The following is an 18,039-nucleotide window of genomic DNA, read 5'->3' as shown; positions in this document are numbered from 1 at the left end:
CTCATGTCTTATTCTCCATGTTAGTGGAAAAGATTAAAAAGTTTTATCCTTGTGGTTGATGCTCACCATAAGTTTTTGGTACATATTCCTCATCAGGTGTATAGATGGGGTGCTTTTAGCTGCAAGCAACAGGAAACCTGAAATCAAACTGATGTAAACAATGGAGGAATTTATTATCTCATCTAATTGGAAGCCCAGAGATAGGTGTCAAGTAGAGAGGGATGAAATTTGGGTCCATAAGCAAAGTCTGGTACAGCAGGTTAGTTTTGCTAAAGTTTTCATCCTAAATGAAGTTTGAATTTTATTGAAAGATTTTATTTTTTGCTTATTTTGAGATAATCAGTCATCCTTTCATCTGTGAACATGGCAAATTACAGTTAAGATTTTCTGATGTTAACTCATCCTCAATTCCTAGGATAAACCCAGTTTGATAATATTGAACTTTATTTTTTAAATGTAAATGGACTTAGTGAGTTTATATTTTATTGAGGATCTTTACATCATTGCAAAACTAACCTATTCTTTTCTTTTAATGTTTTTTTCTGGTTTTGGTACCAGCCTCATAGAATCAGTTAGGTAGTTTTCTATTCTCTGGAGCAATATATATTACATAGGGTTTATTTATACCTTGAAGGTTTGCTGAAATTCAGCTATAAAATCTTCTGGATCTTGGACTTTGTGGCAGGTATGGGAATTGTAAGGAAGACATTTGACTACTTAATTTCTTTAATGGATACTTTCTAATTTTCATTTTCTTTTTCTCATTGAGTCATTTTGGATACATATAATATTCAAGAATTTTTTCATGTTGTGTAAATTTTTGATTTTATGAGCGCAAGGTTCATGATATTCTTTTATAATTAAAATTTTTTAACATATGTTTACTTGTGTCCCATTTTTTATTCTGAGTATTGTTTATTTGTACCTCATCTCTTCTTTTCCTGTTAATCTTGCCAAAGATTTGTCTCTTTTATGTGACTTTACAAACTACTTCTAAATTCCAAATTTTATCTCTCCCTTTGTCTTTTTTTTAATAGTGGGAACATTGAAACAATGGCCTCCTAAAGAAGACAATGAGGGGAAGGTGGAAGGGGTTTCTGATATTGATATGGAAGAGGAGCAACTAGAACCTAGATCAGATGATGATGACACGTAAGTATCTACTTCATAATGTTGCTGAGATAGAGAATGTAGCCTACACTGGGTTTATTTCACGGTTCTCAATTCTTTTCCATGGCCACTGTTGTCTGTCTCTGCATCAGCAACATTCTGTCTTAATTACTATGGCTTCATCATAACTTGTGATATCTAGTAAGGCTGGGCCCCACATCTTCTTCAAGTCTCCACACCTTTTCTTCACAATTATCTTACCTTTGCTGCCTTTTACTCAACCTGTATATTTCTGCCTTCTCTAATAAGGTTTCTTGTAAAGCTTTGTTGGGATTTTGATCAGATGACATTACATTTGTTGACTGATTTATTGGAATTGACTTTGGTTATTATGAGTCTTAACATCTATGAATATTATATAGCTCTCCATTCATTTACGTCTTTTTTTTATATTCTTCAATCTTGTATAATTTTCTTCATGGTATAGGTGTCATTTCGTTTTTATTGCCATTATAAATGACCTCTGTTTTCTCCTACTGTGTTTTCACATTGGCTGTGGTTTGTGTACACTTTGATGTTGTACCTTGTAATCTTACTTAGGTCTCTTATTAGTTCTAAATTTGGAGTCCTTTGGATTTAAAAAATTTTATTATAATTTATTTTTAATAGGTAATATATTCATATAACTCCAAAGTCAAAATGTATAATCTTTTCACAGTCTTTCTAACTCTCTTTTTACCTCACCCACACAATTCCCCAGTTGACCAATCTAATGTGCTTTCATTATGTGCTTCTGCAGAGGAATTCTATTCAAATATAAGGAACTATGTATATCTTGTGTATGTTGTATCTTTTGCTTTTTTTATATAGGTGGTTTCATAGTGTACATACTGTCCTGCAATTTGCTTTTATCAATTAACAGTGTTTATTGAATATATGTCACCATGTAGAAATACTAGTATATCTATAGTTTAATTTCCCAGAAGTAGAAAGTATTGGGTCAAAGTGTATGTACGTTTGTATATTGGAGATTGTCAAATTGTCATTATAGAGGTTAAACCAGTTGAAACTCCCGCCATCAAAATATGAAAGTACCTGTTTCCCCACACACTTTATTGCTCAGTGTATTTCTTGCTCAAGCTTTTGGATTATTGCCCAGTTTATAGATTTTTTTAAAAATAACATCTCAGGAAAGTTTTAAATAACATTTCTCTTATGAGTGAAGTTTTACGAGCCATCTTTACTTCTTTGGAAAAAATTTATTCACAGCCTCAGCCATTTCAAAAAATTGGGGCAAGATGGCAGACTGGTGAGCTGTATGCTTTAGTTACTCCTCCAGGAAAGTAGGTAGAAAGCCAGAACTGCGTGGACTGGACACCACAGAGCAATCTGACTTTGGGCATACTTCATACAACACTCATGAAAACGTGGAACTGCTGAGATCAGCGAAATCTGTAAGTTTTTTGCGGCCAGGGGACCCGCACCCCTCCCTGCCAGGCTCAGTCCCGTGGGAGGAGGGGCTGTCAGCTCCGGGAAGGAGAAGGGAGAACTGCAGTGGCAGCCCTTATCGGAATCTCATTCTACTGATCCAAACTCCAACCATAGATAGACTGAGACCAGACACCAGAGAATCTGAGAGCAGCCAGCCCAGCAGAGAGGAGACAGGCATAGAGAAAAAAAACAACACGAAAAACTCCAAAATAAAAGCGGAGAATTTTTGGAGTTCTGGTGAACATAGAAAGGGGAAGGGCCCTGAGGCGCATTTGCAAATCCCGAAGAAAAGCTGATCTCTCTGCCCTGTGGACCTCTCCTTAATGGCCCTGGTTGCTTTGTCTCTTAGCATTTCAATAACCCATTAGATCTCTGAGGAGGTCCCCCCCCCCTTTTTTTTTTTTTTTAATCCTTTTTTCTTTTTCTAAAACAATTACTCTAAGAAGCCCAATACAGAAAGCTTCAAAGATTTGCAATTTGGGCAGGTCAAGTCAAGAGCAGAACTAGGAGAGCTCTGAGACAAAACGCAATAATCCAGTGGCTGAGAAAATTCACTAAACACCACAACTTCCCAAGAAAAGGGGGGTGTCCGCTCACAGCCATCATCCTGGTGGACAGGAAACACTCCTGCCCATCCCCAGCCCCATAGCCCAGAACTGCCCCAGACAACCCAGTGTGACGGAAGTGCTTCAAATGACAGGCACACACCACAAAACTGGGCGTGGACATTAGCCTTCCCTGCAACCTCAGCTGAATGTCCCAGAGCTGGGAAGGGGGAGCAGTGTGAATTAACAGAGCCCCATTCAGCCATCATTTGAGCAGACTGGGAGCCTCCCTACACAGCCCAGCAGCCCAGAACCGCCCTGGGGAGATGGCACTCACCTGTGACATAGCACAGTCATCCCTCAACAGAGGACCCGGGGTGCACAGCCTGGAAGAGGGGCCCACTTGCAAGTCTCAGGAGCCATACGCCAATACCAAGGACTTGTGGGTCAGTGGCAGAGACAAACTGTGGCAGGACTGAACTGAAGGATTAGACTATTGCAGCAGCTTTAAAACTCTAGGATCACCAGGGAGATTTGATTGTTAGAGCCACCCCCCACCCCGACTGCCCAGAAACACGCCCCATATACAGGGCAGGCAACACCAACTACACACGCAAGCTTGGTACACCAATTGGACCCCACAAGACTCACTCCCCCACTCACCAAAAAGGCTAAGCAGGGGAGAACTGGCTTGTGGAGAACAGGTGGCTCGTGGACGCCACCTGCTGGTTAGTTAGAGAAAGTGTACTCCACGAAGCTGTAGATCTGATAAATTAGAGATAAGGACTTCAATTGGTCTACAAATCCTAAAAGAACCCTATCAAGTTCAGCAAATGCCACGAGGCCAAAAACAACAGAAAATTATAAAGCATATGAAAAAACCAGACGATATGGATAACCCAAGCCCAAGCACCCAAATCAAAAGATCAGAAGAGACACAGCACCTAGAGCAGCTACTCAAAGAACTAAAGATGAACAGTGAGACCATAGTACGGGAGACAAAGGAAATCAAGAAGACCCTAGAAGAGCATAAAGAAGACATTGCAAGACTAAATAAAAAAATGGATGATCTTATGGAAATTAAAGAAACTGTTGACCAAATTAAAAAGATTCTGGACACTCATAGTACAAGACTAGAGGAAGTTGAACAACAAATCAGTGACCTCGAAGATGACAGAATGGAAAATGAAAGCATAAAAGAAAGAATGCGGAGAAAAATTGAAAAAATCGAAATGGACCTCAGGGATATGATAGATAATATGAAACGTCCAAATATAAGACTCATTGGTGTCCCAGAAGGGGAAGAAAAGGGTAAAGGTCTAGGAAGAGTATTCAAAGAAATTGTTGGGGAAAACTTCCCAAATCTTCTAAACAACATAAATACACAAATCATAAATGCTCAGCGAACCCCAAATAGAATAAATCCAAATAAACCCACTCCGAGACATATACTGATCACACTGTCAAACACAGAAGAGAAGGAGCAAGTTCTGAAAGCAGCAAGAGAAAAGCAATTGACCACATACAAAGGAAACAGCATAAGACTAAGTAGTGACTACTCAGCAGCCACCATGGAGGCGAGAAGGCAGTGGCACGATATATTTAAAATTCTGAGTGAGAAAAATTTCCAGCCAAGAATACTTTATCCAGCAAAGCTCTCCTTCAAATTTGAGGGACAGCTTAAATTTTTCACAGACAAACAAATGCTGAGAGAATTTGCTAACAAGAGACCTGCCCTACTGGAGATACTAAAGGGAGCCCTACAGACAGAGACACAAAGAAAGGACAGAGAGACTTGGAGAAAGGTTCAGTACTAAAGAGATTCGGTATGGGTACAATAAAGGATATTAATAGACAGAGGGGAAAAATATGACAAACATAAACCAAACGATAAGATGGCTGATTCAAGAAATGCCTTCACGGTTATAATGTTGAATGCAAATGGATTAAACTCCCCAATTAAAAGATATAGATTCACAGAATGGATCAAAAAAAATGAACCATCAATATGTTGCATACAAGAGACTCATCTTAGACACAGGGACACAAAGAAACTGAAAGTGAAAGGATGGAAAAAAATATTTCATGCAAGCTACAGCCAAAAGAAAGCAGGTGTAGCAATATTAATCTCAGATAAAATAGACTTCAAATGCAGAGATGTTTTGAGAGACAAAGAAGGCCACTACATACTAATAAAAGGGGCAATTCAGCAAGAAGAAATAACAATCGTAAATGTCTATGCACCCAATCAAGGTGCCACAAAATACATGGGAGAAACACTGGCAAAACTAAAGGAAGGAATTGATGTTTCCACAATAATTGGGGGAGACTTCAACACATCACTCTCTCCTATAGATAGATCAACCAGACAGAAGACCAATAAGGAAATTGAAAACCTAAACAATCTGATAAATGAATTAGATTTAACAGACATATACAGGACATTACATCCCAAATCACCAGGATACACATACTTTTCTAGTGCTCATGGAACTTTCTCGAGAATAGATCATATGCTGGGACATAAAACAAGCCTCAATAAATTTAGAAAGATTGAAATTATTCAAAGCACATTCTCTGACCACAATGGAATACAATTAGAAGTCAATAACCATCAGAGACTTAGAAAATTCACAAATACCTGGAGGTTAAACAACACACTCCTAAACAAATCAGTGGGTTAAAGAAGAAATAGCAAGAGAAATTGCTAAATATATAGAGACGAATGAAAATGAGAACACAACATACCAAAACCTATGAGATGCAGTAAAAGCAGTGCTAAGGGGGAAATTTATAGCAATAAATGCACATATTAAAAAGGAAGAAAGAGCCAAAATCAAAGAACTAATGGATCAACTGAAGAAGCTAGAAAATGAACAGCAAACCAATCCTAAACCAAGTAGAAGAAAAGAAATAACAAGGATTAAAGCAGAAATAAATGACATAGAGAACAAAAAAACAATAGAGAAGATAAATATCACCAAAAGTTGGTTCTTTGAGAAAATCAACAAGATTGACAAGCCCCTAGCTAGACTGACAAAATCAAAAAGAGAGAAGACCCATATAAACAAAATAATGAATGAAAAAGGTGACATAACTGCAGATCCTGAAGAAATTAAAAAAATTATAAGAGGATACTATGAACAACTGTACGGCAACAAACTGGATAATGTAGAGGAAATGGACAATTTCCTGGAAACATATGAACAACCTAGACTGACCAGAGAAGAAATAGAAGACTTCAACCAGCCCATCACAAGCAAAGAGATCCAATCAGTCATCAAAAATTTTCCCACAAATAAATGCCCAGGGCCAGATGGCCTCACAGGGGAATTCTACCATACTTTCCAGAAAGAACTGACACCAGTATTACTCAAAGTCTTTCAAAACATTGAAGAAAATGGAACACTACCTAACTCATTTTATGAAGCTAACATCAATCTAATACCAAAACCAGGCAAAGATGCTACAAAAAAGGAAAACTACCGGCCAATCTCCCTAATGAATATAGATGCAAAAATCCTCAACAAAATACTTGCAAATCGAATCCAAAGACACATTAAAAAAATCACACACCATGACCAAGTGGGGTTTATTCCAGGCATGCAAGGATGGTTCAACATAAGAAAATCAATCAATGTATTACAACACATTAACAAATCAAAAGGGAAAAATCAATTGATCATCTCAATAGATGTTGAAAAAGCATTTGACAAAATCCAACATCCGTTTTTTATAAAAACACTTCAAAAGGTAGGAATTGAAGGAAACTTCCTCAACATGATAAAGAGCATATATGAAAAACCCACAGGCAGCATAGTACTCAATGGTGAGAGACTGAAAGCCTTCCCTCTAATATCAGGAACAAGACAAGGATGCCCGCTGTCACCACTGTTATTCAACATTGTGCTGGAAGTGCTAGCCAGGGCAATCCGGCAAGACAAAGAAATAAAAGGCATCCAAATTGGAAAAGAAGAAGTAAAACTGTCATTGTTTGCAGATGATATGATCTTATGTCTAGAAAACCCTGAGAAATCGACGATACAGCTACTAGAGCTAATAAACAAATTTAGCAAAGTAGCGGGATACAAGGTTAATGCACATAAGTCAGTAATGTTTCTATATGCTAGAAATGAACAAACTGAAGAGACACTCAAGAAAAAGATACCATTTTCAATAGCAACTAAAAAAATCAAGTACCTAGGAATCAACTTAACCAAAGATGTAAAAGACCTATACAAAGAAAACTACATAACTCTACTAAAAGAAATAGAAGTGGACCTTAAAAGATGGAAAAATATTCCATGTTCATGGATAGGAAGACTAAATGTCATTAAGATGTCAATTCTACCCAAACTCATCTACAGATTCAATGCAATCCCAATCAAAATTCCAACAACCTACTTTGCAGACTTGGAAAAGCTAGTTATCAAATTTATTTGGAAAGGGAAGATGCCTCGAATTGCTAAAGACACTCTAAAAAAGAAAAACGAAGTGGGAGGACTTACACTCCCTGACTTTGAAGCTTATTATAAAGCCACAGTTGCCAAAACAGCATGGTACTGGCACAAAGATAGACATATAGATCAATGGAATCGAATTGAGAATTCGGAGATAGACCCTCAGATCTATGGCCGACTGATCTTTGATAAGGCCCCCAAAGTCACTGAACTGAGTCATAATGGTCTTTTCAACAAATGGGGCTGGGAGAGTTGGATATCCATATCCAAAAGAATGAAAGAGGACCCCTACCTCACCCCCTACACAAAAATTAACTCAAAATGGACCAAAGATTTCAATATAAAAGAAAGTACCATAAAACTCCTAGAAGATAATGTAGGAAAACATCTTCAAGACCTTGTATTAGGTGGCCACTTCCTAGACTTTACACCCAAAGCACAAGCAACAAAAGAGAAAATAGATAAATGGGAACTCCTCAAGCTTAGAAGTTTCTGCACCTCAAAGGAATTTCTCAAAAAGGTAAAGAGGCAGCCAACTCAATGGGAAAAAATTTTTGGAAACCATATATCTGACAAAAGACTGATATCTTGCATATATAAAGAAATCCTACAACTCAATGACAATAGTACAGTCGGCCCAATTATAAAATGGGCAAAAGATATGAAAAGACAGTTCTCTGAAGAGGAAATACAAATGGCCAAGAAACACGTGAAAAAATGTTCAGCTTCACTAGCTATTAGAGAGATGCAAATTAATACCACAATGAGATACCAACAAACAGGAAACTACAAATGCTGGAGGGGATGTGGAGAAATTGGAACTCTTATTCACTGTTGGTGGGACTGTATAATGGTTCAGCCACTCTGGAAGTCAGTCTGGCAGTTCCTTAGAAAACTAGATATAGAGTTACCATTCGATCCAGCGATTGCACTTCTCGGTATATACCCGGAAGATCGGAAAGCAGTGACACGAACAGATATCTGCACGCCAATGTTCATAGCAGCATTATTCACAATTGCCAAGAGATGGAAACAACCCAAATGTCCTTTAACAGATGAGTGGATAAATAAAATGTGGTATATACACACGATGGAATACTACGCGGCAGTAAGAAGGAACGATCTGGTGAAACATATGACAACATGGATGAACCTTGAAGACATAATGCTGAGCGAAATAAGCCAGGCACAAAAAGAGAAATATTATATGCTACCACTAATGTGAACTTTGAAAAATGTAAAACAAATGGCTTATAATGTAGAATGTAGGGGAACTAGCAATAGAGAGCAATTAAGGAAGGGGGAACAATAATCCAAGAAGAACAGATAAGCTATTTAACGTTCTGGGGATGCCCAGGAATGACTATGGTCTGTTAATTTCTGATGGATATAGTAGGAGCAAGTTCACAGAAATTTTGCTATATTATGTAACTTTCTTGGGGTAAAGTAGGAACATGTTGGAAGTTAAGCAGTTATCTTAGGTTTGTTGTCTTTTTCTTACTCCCTTGTTATGGTCTCTCCGAAATGTTCTTTTATTGTATGTTTGTTTTCTTTTTAACTTTTTTTTCATACAGTTGATTTAAAAAAGAAGGGAAAGTTAAAAAAAAAAAAAAAAAAAAGGAAAACAAGGAAAAAAAAAAGATGTAGTGCCCCCTTGAGGAGCCTGTGGAGAATGCAGGGGTATTCGTCTACCCCACCTCCATGGTTGCTAACATGACCACAGACATAGGGGACTGGTGGGTTGATGGGTTGAGCCCTCTACCACAGGTTTTACCCTTGGGAAGATGGTTGCTGCAAAGGAGAGGCTAGGCCTCCCTATGGTTGTGCGTAAGAGCCTCCTCCCGAATGCCTCGTTGTTGCTCAGATGTGGCCCTCTCTCTCTGGCTAAGCCAACTTGAAAGGTGAAATCACTGCCCTCCCCCCTACGTGGGATCAGACACCCAGGGGAGTGAATCTCCCTGGCAACGTGGAATATGACTCCCGGGGCGGAATGTAGACCCGGCATCGTGGGACGGAGAACATCTTCTTGACCAAAAGGGGGATGTGAAAGGAAATGAAATAAGCTTCAGTGGCAGAGAGAATCCAAAAGGAGCTGAGAGGTCACTCTGGTGGGCACTCTTATGCACACTTTAGACAACCCTTTTTAGGTTCTAAAGAATTGGGGTAGCTGGTGGTGGATACCTGAAACTATCAAACTACAACCCAGAACCCATGAATCTCGAAGACAGTTGTATAAAAATGTAGCTTATGAGGGGTGACAATGGGATTGGGAAAGCCATAAGGACCACACTCCACTTTGTCTAGTTTATGGATGGATGAGTAGAAAAATAGGGGAAGGAAACAAACAGACAAAGGTACCCAGTGTTCTTTTTTACTTCAATTGCTCTTTTTCACTCTAATTATTATTCTTGTTATTTTTGTGTGTGTGCTAATGAAGGTGTCAGGGATTGATTTGGGTGATGAATGTACCACTATGTAATGGTACTGTAAACAATCGAAAGTACGATTTGTTTTGTATGACTGTGTGGTATGTGAATATATCTCAATAAAATGAAGATTAAAAAAAAAAATGACTAGACAGTCTTGCTCATGAAGAAATCACAGTCTATTGAAGATTGTCTTCTGTAACACCTGATACAAGAGAGAATGAAATAAGTGCTGTAATAGGTACACAAGTAAGGCATTTCAGAAGTGCAGAGAAAGGAGTGATGTACTTTAATTACCGTATTGACATAACTCCATGACCTTTCATATTTTCTTATTATATTTACTGTAATTACATCCCCCTTTTCATTCCTAATATCATTTAAGTCATCTCTCTTCTTATGTAAATCAATCTCACTAGAGGATTGTATTTTTTTTTTTCAAAATAAACAAGCTTTTGCCTTTGTTGATAAAAAAAAAAAATTGGGCTATTGGAATTTTATTTGATTTTTAGGAACTTCTTTATTTTAGGGAATTTAGTATTTTATCTGTTATATAATTTGAAAATATCTTTCCCAGTTTGCTGTTTGCCATTTGACTTTCTTTATGGTAGGTTGTGCCATGTAGACGTTTCTTACTTTTATTTACATAGACTTATCAATTATTTTATTTAAAAACTGACCCCAAGCTATTTCTAGTACATTTATGAATTAATTTTATATTTAAATTAAATATTTTAATCATCTTGAATTTTATTCCTATTACAATGCAAGGTGTGCTCCATCTTTATTTTATCCAAATAGCTTCTCATTTATCCCAACACCATTTATTGAAGTCTTTCCCTTTACCATGTATTTGATACACAATATTTATTTATGTATTTGTATGTACAGAATTCCTATGCTTTCTAATCTAATTATTGTATTATAAATATAAATTTTTTATAATATGGCTTATTCTCTCTTGGGACTAACTCTTCTAAATACTGTCCTTTTTCAGAATTTTCCTGGCTAGTCTTGCTTGTTTATTTTTCCATATGAGTATGAGAATCAGGAAGAAGGAAGAAAAGGAAAGAAGGAGGAACAAAGGAGGGAAGGAGGAAGGAGGGAGAGAGGGAAGAAATATTGTCGACATTTTTATTGGGATCTTGTGAACTTTATTGATTAACTCAGGGAGAATTAACATCTTTATGATTTTTTTTCCACAGGAAAAATGTGTGCTTTTATGTTTGTAATTTTTGCACCATTGGTAGTATTTTAGAACTTTTGTTATGTAGATCTTGCACATTTCGTGTTAAATTTTATTCCTAGGGATGTTAGTTATTTATTTCTATGTTATAATATAGGTTCAAAATCCATAATCTTATGAGGTCCAGATGCATACGAGGCTCCTCAGGTGTAATCCCTTAAGTTCAGTTCCTCGAGTAAAGTTCCTTTCAATCTATAGACCTTTGAAAGTAAAGAGACAAAATATCTGCCCTTTACACAACTCACATACAGCGATGGGACAGGCACAGCACAAATGTATACGCAGTCCTGTTCACAAAGGGGTGGGAATGGGAGAGGCGAAAGGGCCACAGGCTAATAGAAATTCTGAAATATAGCTGGACAAATGTTGGAGGTTCCTTGATTAGGGGTCAAAGTCTGGAAATAATTCTCCATGACTTTTGGATCTGCACCCTGGGGTCTTGGTTCTGCTCTCTGAGTCTTCCTGTTTCATGAAAGGAAGCACATGTTTACAGATGGGTAGTTTTCCCAGCCTGCTTCCTGCCAAAAGAATTTTGGAATCCAGCAATCTCCTCACTTTGTACTGTCTCTGTCCCTTTCAGTCCTACCTGGCTGTGTTTCTGTATATATAATTCTACCAAAAACCTTGAGGTTCTTCTGCAAATCATACTGGAGTTCACGCCATTAGACAAAAGCCAGGCCCACAGATCTTTTTGAGAAAAGCCATTCTGTGTCTGGGGCTTATGCGAAAACCTCTGGGGGACCTCAACCTTAAGCTTCCTAGCAACCTTGACTGTCTGAGGGGATCTACAGGGCACACCCTTAAACCCTCTAGAGGGCCTTCTGTCTGACTGAGTGCTGCTCTGAGGCACCATATTTAATTTTTCTGAGATAGTAACGAAAGATTTTGTAGTCATACTCTCAGCTTCCTCTTTGGCCCATGTCTTCCCACAAGTGCCCTGGATTTGCTGTTTGCTTGGAAGCCATTTCTTAATTTTAGTATCATTTGCCATGTGGAGAGGCTGAGAACTTTGAAAATCACCAAACTATTAAAAAAAAAACACAGCTTTTTAACTCTTTCCTTTAGCTAAACTTTCTTCCACTACATGACAAGGATCCCCCTTTCCTCCAGTTTCCAATAACTTTTACCCCACTTTCCTATCTCTGTAAATAAAGTTTTATTGGAACAGTCACACATGTTCATTTACACATTCTCCATGGCTGCTTCTAAGCCACATTGGCAAAGTCAAGTAGGTGCGAGAGAGACTGTATGGCCAAAAGCCTAATGTATTTAACTGCTCCTTTACAAAAAATGGTTCTCACCCCTGGTCTATAATAGCTATAGTCAGACAATTTCTCTTTGTTTACTATTAATCGGAAACCCACACATATTATTATATAGTGTTTTCATTCTTTTCATTTTCAAATGTCTTTACAATTTTTTTGTAGTTTCCTCTTTTAGTCTTGGGTTATATATGATTCAATTTCTTCAACATTTCATCTTGCCAAATTTAAAATATACAAGTTGAAAGAATTTTTCGGTGCACACCCATTTACCCACAGCCCATATTCTACCAGTACCATTGTACTATATTGTTCTATCACTTGTCTATCGATCCATCCGTCTTACCATCCATCCATCCATCTTATTTTTGATGCATTTAAAATTAAATTTCAGTTATCAGTACATTTCCTTCTAAATACTTCTGCAGACATATGGTTAACTAAAGTTAAATATTTGTTTAGTTTTTACCTTTTGATGTAAAATTTACATGTAACGAAATGCACAGATCTTTAAGTGTCTGCAGTGTTCTGATAAATGCCTATATCTGTGTAACCCAAATCCCTATTCAAGATATGGAACTTTACCAACCCCCCAGCTCCTTCCCAGTCAGTCCTTGTCCCCAGTCCTTCAAAGTTCACTTGTCTTCTCATATTCTCCCCACCATCTATTAGATTTCCCTGGTTTTAAATGTCATAGAAATGTAATCATACATACAATATGTATTATTTTATGCATTTTCTTTTACTCAGCATAACATTTTCTCGATTAGTGTTTTCTAGAATACATGTTATTGCATGTATTAGTAGTTCTTTCCCTCTTATTGCTGCATAGTATTAGATACATGTAATTTGTTTATTCATTATTCTAGTGAAATACAACTGGGTCATCTCCAGTTTTTGCCTATTGCAAAGAATCTGATATGACCATTCCGGTAAATGTCTTTTGCGGAGATATGTTTGTATATTTTTATTTCTCTTGTGTAAATACGTAGGAGTGGCTATGTCAGGTGTTAGGATGTTGTATGTTTAGTTTCATCAGAAATTGTCAGTCATTTACCCAAAGTGGTTGTAGTATCTCACACTTCCACTAGCAATGTATGAAGGTTCTGGTTACTCCATATTCTCAGCAATATTTGGTGTTACCAATCTTTTTAATGTTGGTCATTCTGATAGGTGTGTAGTGGTTTTAATTTGCATTTCCCTAGTGACTAAAGATATTGAGCACTTTTTCACATGCTTACTGTCCATTCACCTATCTTCATTTGTGAAGGGTCTCTAAATCTTTTGTCCATTTCAAAAATTGGGTTGTATGCTTTTCAATTGGGTTGTATATTTTTAACTTTTTAGTTCATTGTTTTTTCCATCTTTATTGAAGTATAATTGAAGTACACTAAACTCATGTTTAAAGTATGCAGTTTGATCTTTTTGACATTTGTATATACCAGTACAATCATTGCCATATTCAATGTAGCAAACATTTCCATCATCCCCCAAAGTTTCCTCATGCTCTTTGAAATTCATCCCTCCCTCTTAACCTGTCCTCAAACACTGATTATCCTTCTGTCATTAAATATAAGTGTAACTTTTCTAGAATTTCAAATAAATAGAATCATACACTATGAGCTCTTTTTGCCTGCCTTTTTAAATTCAGCTTAATAATTTTGAGATTCATCCATGTGGTTGCAGGTATTGATGGATCATTCATACTTATTGCTAAGTAATATTCCATTGTGTGGAGGTACCACAATTTGGTTTATTTATTCAACCTGTTGTTGGACATTTGTGTTGTTTCCAGTTTTGGGCTATTATGAATAAATCTGATATGAAGATTCACATACAGGTCTTTGTGTGGATACACGTTTTCATTTCTTGTGGGTAAATACCTAGGATGGAATAGCTGAGTTTACCGGTAAGTGTATGTTTTTAAAGAAACTGTTAAACTGTTTTCCAAAGTGGATGTGTTGGTTTATATTCTCATGAACAGGGTAGGAGAATTCCAGTTGCTCTGCATCCTTAACCAAAATTTGGTATGGTCTTTGTAAAATTTTTAACCGTTTTTATGGCTAATATTGTCATTATATTTTTTGAATTATAGGAATTCTCTCTATATTCTTGATACCATTCCTTTGTCAGATACATATTTTGCCAATATTCTCTCAGCCTGTGACTTTCTTATTCATTTTATTAATGGTATAGTTTAAGTTTGAAATTTCCAACTAATGTCTATTATAATCTCTTTTCAAAATCGGGATTTCAAAATCCTTGCACGTTGGAAAGAGATGATCATATGAATGCCAGTGATTTTTCACTCTGATATCTCCAAATGTTGCTTTTCTTATTTCTTCCATTTTGGTCCTCCAATTTGATATATCTTTCTCAGTCTCCTTCACCTGCCATTTGAACATTAGTGATCTTTGAGATTTTTTTTTCTTGATTTCCTGCTCTCGTTCCTTTTAAAATTATCAACATGGCGTTCTAGACACAATTTCAGTTCCTGGTCCTATTAATTAGTAGCCATGAGACCTTTGGCACCTTTTTCAGCCTCACTGAGACTCAATTTTTTCATCCTAAATTAATGATGAGAAAGTCTACCTTAAGGTGTTTGCAGGATTAAAAGAAATGTAGTGTGTTTAAAGGGTCTTGAACAGTGACTGGTACATAGTATTGGCACAATAGAAAGCATCTGTGTCATTATTTTCTTCTTTTCCTTTCTCTCTCTTTTTATTTTCTTCCTTTCCAATCTTCTTAAACATGCATGTAGGTGAATATTACAAAATAGAGGTTGCTGAACTGAAGCCCAACAAAACAGAAGCCTATTTTTCCCAACATTAGCTGTTTATCACCTTGAGCAAAACCAGACTGATAAAATAAACATAATTTATAAGCAGTGGTAAAGTGCAGCTTTCATACTGCTCTGGTGAAATTGGGAGAATGAGAAGGAAAACTAGTTTCTGTTTGTGTTCCTCAGTGTTTTGATATTAAAAAGTTGATTTTTCATATTTATTGTTTCAGAAATTTTGAAGAATCTGGAGATGAGTTGAGAGATGAAGTAATAGAATCCCTAGAAAAACTCACTACATCCAGTGATGAAGAAAAAAGAGAAGAGGTTTCATGTTCCTCTAAGGATGCTGATAAGTCGGGAGAAGGAGAAGGGACAAGCACTCAGAAATCTGATGACTTAAATGATGATTTGGGGAACAACTCTGTTCCATCTAATGACAAAATTTGTGATGTTGAAGAAGACCAAGGAGCATCAACAATCAGTCAAAATATACAAGTGTGACTATTGTATTTTTTCTTAAATAATACAATAAGTTAGTGTCTTTTAACTATACTGTAAGTTTTGGTTATAATTCATGGAAGAACACTCTTGTATGATAAGTATTCATTTTATTGCAAGGGTTTTCCAGTAATCTCAAGGACTTCTTAAATTTTCTTTCAATTTATAGTACTGAGCCCAGATATTAATATATATTTTAATGAAACAATATTTTTATAGTCCATAGTTGACATTACAATACAAATTAATATTTTTACTCTAAAATTTCTTTTAGGGAATCTTTCAGGTAATATATGTTGTAGACAGATAATATAATGATAATAATGTCCCAATCTCTGGAACATGGAAATATTTATGTTATACAGCAAAGGGGAATTAAAGATACAAATGGAATTGAAGTTGCCAACCAGCTAGATTACCCAGATGGGCCTGATGTAATCACAAGAGTCCTTAGTGGAAGAGGTTGGTAGAAAAGAGAGAACTAGCAAGAGAGCAGCAAGAGAAGGACTTGGCCTGATGTTGCTGGCTTTGCAGGTGGAGGAAGGGGACACAAGCCAAGGAACGCAGGCGGCTCCTAGAAGGCGAGGAATCAGATTTTCCCACAGACCCTCTGGAAAGGGACACAGCCCTGCCAGCACCTTGGTTTTAGCCTACTGAGGTCCATTTCAGACTTCTGACCTCCAGAACTGTAAGATAATAAACTTGCTTTATTTTGATCCACTAAGTGTGTGACAGTTTGTAATGACAGCAATTCCACTGAGTGTGTTAATTTGTTATGACAGCAATAGAAAATTATACAATTTCATAAACCTGTGATTTTGAAATTTTAAGTTATATTGAAAATAGTTTTGTTGAAGCTGATGTTGAGACAAGAATAAGGCAATTGAGCAAGGAGAGGAATCAGGCATGCCATGTTCGTTATACACTAAATAAACATTTTATCGTGTTTATCGAATTATTTTCTATATATTTTCTGTAAGTTCTTAGTTTCATCTGGTCTTTGTGTCTTTGGTGGTCTTTTTTATATATATAGTAGTTAGCTCTGTGCCAGAAATGTTTCTTGTATGAATAAATGAATGCTCGCCCAAGATCCTCACTAAGACTATAAGTTCTTTGAGGCATGAAACTGGACTTAAATTTTTTGTACTGATCATAATAATCACCTCAGTTTTGAACATGTGCCTAGATAGATATTTGTTAATGTAAACGCTAGGGGGGATGTGTCTGCTGCCAGGAAGTACAGGGTGATTATATTTTAGGTGGTAGGATTCTGCCTGAAATATTGTCTCCATAATAAAAATAAAACTAAAATGGTGCATTGACAAGTTGTTGAACCACGAAAACAAAGATGAGCAAGGGTTTGTCAGATTATTCCTAAGGTCTGCTTAGCATTTATATTTGGCAAAAATAATGAAACACATTTATATTTTCATTAATTTGTGGGCATACAATGGTCAGAGTTTACCTACCTATGAGATACGTCGGTCTTTTGTGCCTTAATTTTTTGGTGATGATTGGGGGATTGTCCCTACAACTTGGTATTCAATGTGCGCACATCATGATGCTGCAAAAAACCTTAAATTTCTCACCACTGGGCTAAATTCAAACTAGGTAACAACCCAACAAGTTGGAGCATCATTAGTTCTGTGTCAGAATGGGCAATCTATATGTACTTAATTTACTTTCAGGACAGTATGTGTTTCGGACAGATTAAATCTGCTGGTGTCTTCCTATAATTCTCATTCTGAACAGTGTTTGAAAGCATGGGAAATGAAACGTGGTTCCTGAAAAGCCCAGGGATCCAAAGACCAGGTCCATTATAGGCAGAAAAATATGCAATGACTGTTTAAGGATAATCCAATCAGGTTTGCTCCCATGAGAGGATGTCTGGCTAAAGTCTCCTTTATGAAACAGATACCAAGTCTTTTTTTTTTTTTAATTTTATTATAGAAATTGTGGGTTAACAGATCAATAATGCATAAAATACAGGATTCCCATATACAACCCCACCACCAACACCTTGGATTGGTGTGGTACATTTGTGGCAATTGATTTTTTTTTTTTTCTCCACATTTTTTTTATTTTATTTTTTATTAAATTCAGTTTTATTGAAATACATTCACACACCATACAATCATCCATGATATACAGTCCACTGTCCACAGTATGATAACATAGTTATGCGTTCATCACCACAATCTATCTCTGAACATTTTCCT

At 36.6% G+C, this 18,039-nt stretch overlaps 1 protein-coding gene across 3 annotated transcripts in view; it reads left to right on the top strand.

Annotated features, from left to right (window-relative positions):
- Nucleotides 1-17,073, top strand: part of NEK5 (NIMA related kinase 5) — a 93,792-nt gene extending 76,719 nt beyond the window's left edge. For all 3 annotated transcript variants that reach the window (XM_037800118.1, XM_037800119.1, XM_037800117.1), the window contains exons 23-24: nt 1,038-1,152; nt 15,553-17,073. In XM_037800118.1, coding sequence (XP_037656046.1) covers nt 1,038-1,152; nt 15,553-15,823 — 386 coding nt within the window. In that variant the 3' untranslated portion in view covers nt 15,824-17,073. The remainder of the gene's footprint in view (nt 1-1,037; nt 1,153-15,552) is intronic.
- Nucleotides 17,074-18,039: the final 966 nt, after the last annotated feature.

Source organism: Choloepus didactylus, chromosome 12, assembly GCF_015220235.1.
Source record: "Choloepus didactylus isolate mChoDid1 chromosome 12, mChoDid1.pri, whole genome shotgun sequence".
Classification (NCBI taxonomy): domain Eukaryota; kingdom Metazoa; phylum Chordata; class Mammalia; order Pilosa; family Megalonychidae; genus Choloepus; species Choloepus didactylus.
Note: the sequence above shows the minus strand (reverse complement) of the source record. Positions and strands in the feature narration are given on the sequence as shown.